Source organism: Nansenia antarctica, assembly GCF_963989245.1.
Source record: "Nansenia antarctica genome assembly, chromosome: 7".
NCBI lineage: Eukaryota > Metazoa > Chordata > Actinopteri > Argentiniformes > Microstomatidae > Nansenia > Nansenia antarctica.
This window is the reverse complement of record NC_137677.1, coordinates 65430089-65438935: the sequence shown is the minus strand read 5'-3', so window position 1 is coordinate 65438935 and position 8847 is coordinate 65430089. Positions and strand designations below refer to the sequence as shown.

At 44.5% G+C, this 8847-nt stretch overlaps 1 protein-coding gene across 1 annotated transcript in view; it reads right to left on the bottom strand.

Moving 5' to 3' along the window:
- pdia5 (protein disulfide isomerase family A, member 5) overlaps positions 1–8599 on the bottom strand; it is a 38551-nt gene extending 29952 nt beyond the window's left edge. Inside the window, exon 1 of the mRNA XM_080537054.1 lies at positions 8527–8599. Coding sequence (XP_080393180.1) covers positions 8527–8586 — 60 coding nt within the window. The 5' untranslated portion in view covers positions 8587–8599. The remainder of the gene's footprint in view (positions 1–8526) is intronic.
- Positions 8600–8847: the final 248 nt, after the last annotated feature.

Below are 8847 nucleotides of genomic sequence, written 5' to 3'. Positions count from 1 at the left end.
CCGAAGGTGCAAAAAAAACACAAAACATATTCACATATTCACAAACATATACACATATAAGATAAACATTTATGAACATGTCTTATGTCTACTGTTCAGTGTTCTGATGGTCCATGGGTAGAAACTGTTGGACAGCCTGTTTGTTCAGGTTAACCAAATAAAGGTTAAATAAAACAATTTAATAAAAACAAAGCTCAGCAACGCAGACAAACGTAGATGACTGAGTACCCCACCACCTTTGTTATGCCAACAGGGCTGTCGAGCTACAGCCAAACCACCTTCTCTAAATCAATCACAACTCCCTCGCAGATGTTATCGGTGAAACATGAACATGTCTTTCGAATAGACTAAACTGCCTGTGAGTGCTGCTGTGACGTCTCAGCATTTTAGCGGCACGTGGGTGTTTGAGTTGTTCAAAGGTCAACATATCGGAACACGTTAGGCATAGCCAATTACCTCAGCACGCTAATCTATCGCAGATCCTCTCCTCCAACGATCTGATTTCCCCCCTTATATCCCCATGTCTCAGGCTGGGTGACGTTTCCAATTAAGCGACGCGGCTCGTTAAGTGGAGGAGACGCTCATCCTTGAGACGGAGGACGCCGGTGTGAATATAGCGAGAGCTATATCGTCCGTTAATTAGCCGCTGCTGCACCTAGCTCGGTCCTTGTAGCAGCGCGCTCGTACTAATGCACACTAATGCAACTGCCGTTATTATGTCAGGTCAGCGTAAAAGCGCTGTCATGCTTACTAAGCAGAAGAAGAAGTCAGATTCCTCCTCGCCGCCCTCCATCTGGTTTGACAAATGTGTTTAACAGCACAACCAACACACACACACACACACACACACATCATCAGTCCACTCTGGCTGTCAAACACACACACACGCACGCACACACACACACACACACATACACACGCACACACACACACACATCATCAGTCCACTCTGGCTGTCAAACACACACACACACACGCACACACACACATCATCAGTCCACTCTGGTTGTCAAACGCACACACACACACACACACACACACACACACACACAGACACACGCACACGCACACACAGACACACACACATACAGACACACACACACACACACACAGACACACACACACACACACAGACACAGACACACACACAGACACACAGTCACACACACACACACAGACACACAGACACACAGACACACACACACACACACACACACACACACACACATCATCAGTCCACTCTGGTTGTCAAACGCACACGCGCGCGCACACACACACACACACAGACACAGACACAGACACACACACACACACACACACACACACACATCATCAGTCCACTCTGGTTGTCAAACGCTCGCTTTCACTTTCCTCTTGATTAATGAGACCAACAGCCGTCAAGCTCTAAGTGAGTGTGTGTGTGTGTGTGTGTGTCTCTGTGTGTGTGTGTGTGTGTGTGTCTGTGTGTCTGTGTGCCTGTGTGTCTGTGTGCCTGTGTGTGTCTGTGTGTGTGTGTGTGTGTCTGTGTCTGTGTGTGTGTGCCTTTGTGTGTGTGTGTGTGTGTGTCTGTATGTGTGTGTGTGTGTCTGTGTGTGTCTGTGTGTGTGTGTGTGTGTGTGTGTGTGTGTGTGTGTGTGCGTCTGTGTGTGTGTGTGTGTGTGTGTCTGTGTGTGTGTGTGTCTGTGTGTGTGTGTGTGTTAGGTCTGCACGATTAATCGATTTTAAATTGAAATCGCGATTTGAGATGGTGCGATTAGCAAATCGCAAAGCCTGCGATTTGGGATACGTTATACAGCGCGTCGGATTCAACGTCAATGAACGCACACACCCAAGAACAACAACACTGCACGTGAAACGCTCAGGTGTGAATCTGTGAAGACGTTTCAGTAGCTAGCAACATTCATGGTGTGGATAAATGGCTTCAGCAGAGCCAGAAGCAACGATTTAGTCCCGAAGAAAAACAGCACTTCTGTTGTAAGTATTTCGGGTTTAGGATGTGCAACAAAAGCAGGTGTTGCGCACGACCTGTCGTGGAACAATCTCTACATCCAGAGGCAACGCCACAAACCTGTATCAGCACTTGAAAAAGTACCACGGGCAGCTCTATGACGAGTGTGCGGTCAGAAAGGGAGAGTTTAGTGAAAGTCCCGTAGCCCGGTCTAACGTTAAGCAAACTAGAGTTTTAGAGTCGTTTGCGGCTGTTCTCACGAAGGCACCGTGAAATAACCAATTCCATCACGCATTACCTCGCTAAAGACATGGGGCCCTATTATGCACTTCATCAATAAGACGAGGCGGTAGATCTAAACTTAAGACGTGGAGGCGTGGTCAAGGCCACTTTGCTATTATGCGTGCGGTAGTGGGCGCCTAAAACCCGGCGCTAAGCAAAGAAATTAGTCATGGGTGTGTTTTGGGCGTCTTCTCAATCAACCCAATCAGCGTGCCAGGTGCCATTCCCTTTAAGAACCGGCTGCGTTGAGTCATTAGCGCTATGCTATTATGGAAGTCCTAAGAAGGAGGTCAGCGCGCTTCTCTGCAGAAGAAAGTAACAAGCTCGTGCATGATTATTTTCTGAATAAACACGGCAATACCTCCGCTTGTGAGTTGAGAAGTATTACAGAGGGGTCGCTGGAAGACTGCAGGAATGACAGATGTTGATGTCATTATATTACGCACGGCATGCTCGTACTGTATGTGCACACTGCACAGTATGCGGAGGCAACATACTGTACAGCGCTGGCCTCTCCCTTCTGAAATAAAGCATTTATACTGTGACCGTAATTGACGTCTTGCCGTGGAGCCACGTGCGTGTTCATGTGTGCCCACATGCATGCGCAAACCGCGGAGGCGCGCTCGTGTTTCAAAACGTGCATGAAGTCTAAACTTAAGAACTTTTCAAACCACTTCTTAGCGCTAGGAGCAAAGTCAGATCGCATAATAGCAGGGGCGCCTAGTGCACTTCATTAACATATGAACACTCCCACAATGAGCAATATATGCACGGGAGTTTTACGTCTTATGTGTGGGCGCCTATCGACACCTGCAGTGTTTCCTCTACATGCATTTCATCGTGGCGCACCGCCACGATGGAATTTCCTCCGCCACCATGCAGATTTCTCAACCCAAAAAAAAATAAAAAAATAGGCCGCTTTTCAGACCTTCACAGCGCTAGATACACCCACAAGCGCTGAAACTGGACCAGTCCGTGTGTGTCGCGAGTATTGAACTTGAGGCTGCGTTCGTAAATTCGCTCTGAGAGCCCCGGAGCGCACACTGGGTTCAACGTCATAAAGGGACCAAGTCATTTGATTGGACAAGAGGCATTCCGTGAGTGCTGATCAGATTTCCAGAGCGTATTTACGAACGCGCCCTGGCTGTCACCCGAACACCGCGAGCTAGCGTAGTGTAGTGTAGTATAGGATGCGTAGTGTAGTGTAGTGTAGGATGGAGAGAGAGAGGAGAAGCCTCTCTATGTGTTACCTATGTCCAGTGTACTAGAACCACTCTAACAGGAGTGTTTGTCCGTGAATAACACCGGCTATGCCCGGGGTAGAAACACAAGACTATAGCTGGATAAGGTCTACTCATTTTAAGCCGTCGACCAGCCCTCTACGACCACGGGAAGTCATGTTAAAAGTGAAGATACTTCTGTTAAACTAAGCTAAGCTAAACATCGCTAATCGCTAACTCCCTCCTGGGCTTAAAGTGACAAGTAATAACGTTGTGAAAAAAAACGTCAGATCAGTGTTTTTGTTTTTATTGACAACGGAATTACATGCTGGAAAAACATGCAGACACAGATAATAAGAGACACACGGGAGAAGTACAGGAAAACATTTTATTTTTTTGGGCCATCCTCGAGTTTTGAGCGCGCGGTCAGCACTACCCGCCACCATTGTAAAAATTCCTGGAGGAAACACTGACCTGCATAATAGCAGTAGCGCGTATGAAGCGCATAATAAGGGTGCCGGTAGGTCTTAACCTGGCGGTGCGTCTTAATTAAGACTTAAGACGGCAAGTTAAGAAGTGCATAATAGGGCCCATGGTGTCTATTAACACTGTGAGCAACGAAGAGTTTAAAAAACTCATCCAAACGCTGGATAAAAGATAATGTGATTCCATCCCGCACGTACGGAGCTGAAACATGTGGAGTACTATGCAACAACAACCGATCTGCGGTCGAGCCGTGCACGTACATACATTACGACGAGTTGAAGAGCTTTATCTATTTCAATGTTTACAGAAAGGACCTATTCTTTTTTACTGGACATTTTTATTATGACTTTATTTAACTTGATTGCAGTATGTGCAATATTTAGATGCTGCTCCTGAGCCATAATTAAATAACCTTGTTTGTAGAAAGGTCCTATTTTATTTTCATATTGGAATTGTTCAAAAAAAAATGACACTTGAGAGAAACAAAATGGCAGCTGTTTAAAAAATCCATACATAAATATGTTGTTCCAATTCATATCTTTTAAGTTCTCATCCTTGCATTAGAACAGTTTGATGGCATAAGAGCAGTTAACAGTTTGATGGTATCATGTGGTAATGCTCTCTGAAATTAGCCCATGATAGATTCATCCAATCACCTGCCAAGTATTGTTGAAAGTAGGCTACCTGCCCTTTTCCAAACAGCTTCCAATTAAGCTTTCCTAGATGGTTGTGTGAAACAAACCACCTGAGTCAGGTTAGTAATGCTCCATCACATGTTTTAATCTGAAGCTTGATTTTAAAGCAACCCAACTTTAAAGCAACCCAATGTAAGTTTAGTTCTTTCACTCGTAGCTCGGGCTGTGGGGGTGCTAGAGGAGGGAGCCTCTAAGTCCCCTGAAGACGTACAAACAAACTGCACGTTGATACGACCTAGGCGGAGATATGGCCACACTTTACAAAAACTTCCTTTGGGTCGCTTTAAAAAAAATAATGGCAAATTAAATCGCAATCGCAATATCTGTCCAAATAATCGCAATTCGATTTTTTCCCCCCCAAATCGTGCAGCCCTAGTGTGTGTGTGTGTGTCTGTGTTTATGTGTGTCTGTGTTTATGCAGGGGGGAGGAGAGGAGAGTGTAGAGGAGGACACAGCCTCTAATAACCCAAGCTGAGCTGACACATACAGTATATTATATTATTATTATATTTCACCCGGAGATGATAACATGAGCCCAGTTGAAAGGAGATGATAACATGAGCCCAGTTGAAAGGAGATGATAACATGAGCCCAGTTGAAAGGAGATGATAACATGAGCCCAGTTGAAAGGAGATGATAACATGAGCCCAGTTGAAAGGAGATGATAACATGAGCCCAGCTGAAAGCGCTGACAGTGAAGAAACCGTGACGACGGTCTCCTATTCAATTATCAGCAATTGATTTCAGGGGAGATATTATTATGAACTCAGATCAACGCAACGGTGGCTGTCCCCTCCAATGGATAGAGCAATTGACGTATGACGGACTTCAGGGTGCTGTGACAGCTCACTGGAGCACTGGAGCAGTCCATCATGATAGGGGGGTGGAAGGGTGAGGGTGAGGTATGTGTGTGTGTGTGTGGGGGGGGGATGGGGGGGCGGTTGTCAATCCAGATTAAGAGATTTAAAAAATGGCTTTGACAGGCAGGGGGGGGGGGGACAGGGCTGCTGGCGGGACAGTGTGGTCTGGTCTCCATAATCTCCTCCACCCAGCCGTGCCTCCCCCCCAGCCTCCCCCCCCCCTCACCAAACAGCTCCCACCTTTGTTTGCGATGGCAGCCGCACAACAGGATGTCAAACAGGAAAGCTCCTGGCAATAGGATTTGAGTGACATGGAACCTACAGTAGGAATGAGTGTGTGTGTGTGTGTGTGTGTGTGTGTGTGTGTGTGTTGCATTACATGGAATTTGTGTGATATGAATGTGACAGGCCCTGTTCCATCACAATGCGTCAATCATTACAATAGCGCCTTATTCCAAAGCGCTGTACAATGGTCTCTCATTCACCCATTCACACACACACACACACACACACACACACACACACACACACACACACCAATGGCGGCAAGCGACCGCCGCTCATTGGGAGCAATTTGGGTCATATGACATACATACTAGGTACTTATAGTAACATATTGTATGTTATGTCATATGACACAAATAACTCAATACTCAACCTCTCTTGTTAAGACTCCAAAGGGCAATTTGTTCATAAACATATACCCCGCCCTCTTCATAAACATATACCACCCTCATCATAAACATATAAATGGTAAATGGACTGCACTTATATAGTGCCTTTTTTGCTGCCCAAAGCAGCTGCTCCAAAGTGCTTTCCAACGGCCTCTCATTCACCCATTCACACACCCATTCACACACCAATGGCGGCAAGCTGCCATGCAAGGCGCTGGCCCGCTCACTGGGAGCAATTTTTGGGTTCAGTGTCTTGCCCAAGAACACTTCGACATGTGGCCAGCCGGGGCTCGAACCGCCGATCTGCCAACCATCGATCTGCCGATCATTAGGCGGCGACTCTACCCCCACCCTCATCATAAACATATACCCCCCCTCATCATAAGGTTAGGTTCTAGGCCCTGGACAATCTAGACAATTTGATGGAAGCTACTAGATTGTAATCAAGTGCAATATTGAAATACAACTGTGAACATTTCAAACCTGCAAACTGCGACACTTTAATGAATGTGCAATAATACTTAGGGATGCTCCGATTTATCGGCCACCGAATTCACTCCAAATGACTCGATCGGTGATCGGCAAAAATGGCCGATCGCAAAAACCGATTTTTTTTTTTTTTTTTTTCCTGGGGAAGACAGATAACTGAACAGAAAACATAGGAGGATGTAACAGTATGTAAACCATGAAGGCCACGTTTATGATGTCTTTTATACAGCCATATCACTGACTTGGGCTTCAGGCCCTAACTGGGTGATAGGCCAGACTTTTACTATGCCATAAAAATGGGTCTGCGTTTGCTTGGTGCCTAATGGATCAAAACTTTTGTCTAAAAAGCAAAAAATATGTAGGCTATCCAGTAAGTAGGCCTACAGTTATGTATTTTTTTAAAAATCGGTATCGGTATCGGTATCGGTTGATCTTGAGGAAAAATATCGGTGATCGGTATCGGCCCCAAAAATCCAGATCGGAGCATCCCTAATAATACTATGTGCAATATGACAACCCATGTGTACATAAAGTTCAGATATAGGAAAAGTTAGGATATGTATAGCATAGCATAGAGTACAGCACAGTGTTTTATCGTATAGTATAGTAGTATAGTATAGTAGATAGTGTACATAGCCTTTATTTATGTAAACCAGCTCTTTTCTCTTTTTTATTTTACCCTTGGCCCTCTTGTTTTTAGTATTTTTTCCCTTTATGACTTTATGGACTTTATTGTCATTGCTACTGTACAGGTACCAAACAATGAAATTTAGGAGGGGTGGCTCCCCTGGTGTTAGGAAAGAAAAAAAAAAAAACTTTTAGAAAAAAAATCACAAGAAGGGAAGGAGCTGGTTTACATAAATAAAGGCTATGTACACTATCCACTGTACTATACTGTACAGACAGACGACTAGGGTTGTCATATTGCACAATAGTATTATTCCACATTTATTTAAAGTGTGCAGGCTTGAAATGTACATGTTTGTTCCTAGCACCAGGGGAGCCCCCCCTCCTAAATGTCGTTGTTTGGTACCTGTACTATATTAATGACAATAAAGACCATTCATTCATTCATAAACATATACCCCACCCTCATCATAAATATAGACCACGCCCTCTTCCGACAACTTACATCAGCGGTTTGAGTCACACACACACCCCCCCCCCTCTTTCACTCTTGAAGATGAAAGGAATCTATGGCATGCTCCAAATGCTGTTCATGCATTTGTTCATGCAACAAGATGGCCATAAGCACTTTGTTTGGTTCTGTTATGTATGTTCCAAAAATAGATACCAAATAGTCAGCAAACAAAACAAGACTATTATTATTACCCGTATAAGCAACCAACACTTGGTCAAACGATGGTTGAATAGGCCTTCTTCTCTCATTCCAATGGGAATCTTTCTGCACCATAAACAGAAGGTTTCATTTCCAAACGTGGATGAATGAATAGGTGAATAACGTTATGATCAGTTTGTTTTTCTTTCTTATTGCACGTAAGATGTATATTCTTGCCTCTATGCCTGTTGTGCCTTGCACGGGAACGTCGCGAGCGCACAGTAACAGTTTAATAAATCACATCTGATCAGAAACACAGTATCGATTAGAACTAGTACACATCCTTATGCGACATTAAGGAACCATGCATTGGTTTTGCAGCCTTATTGTCAGCCTCAACCTCAAGTTCAACCTCCTTATCAATGGGTAAAAAGGCTGTCATCAACTTTGCCTCCTTGGCTTGGAACGAATACGGTAACGATTATCGCATGCATGGACTTACCGGGTTGCACTAGAACAGATCAAACGCATGGCTTTATACCCACAATGTAAGGTTGCATGTCTGGCTGTTATATATGCACAAACAAACTTACCAACAAGAGGAACGTGTACATGTTTAGCTCTATCCTCCCGGAGCTGCTCCCAGAAGCCATGATGCCACCGGACCCGTTGCCACGTCTGGCTACGCACGCGCAATCGCGTTTTCCACAGATTTCTTGAGCACGTCGCAAGGCTTCTTAGGAAATGTAGTTTTGGGAGGATGATCTGACGTCCTGTTGTTGCCTACAACGCATGAATAGAATAGAATAGAATAGAATAGAATAGAATAGAATAAAATAGAATATAATAGAATAGGATAGAATAGAATAGAATAGAATAAAATAGAATAGAATAAAATAGAATAGAATAGAATA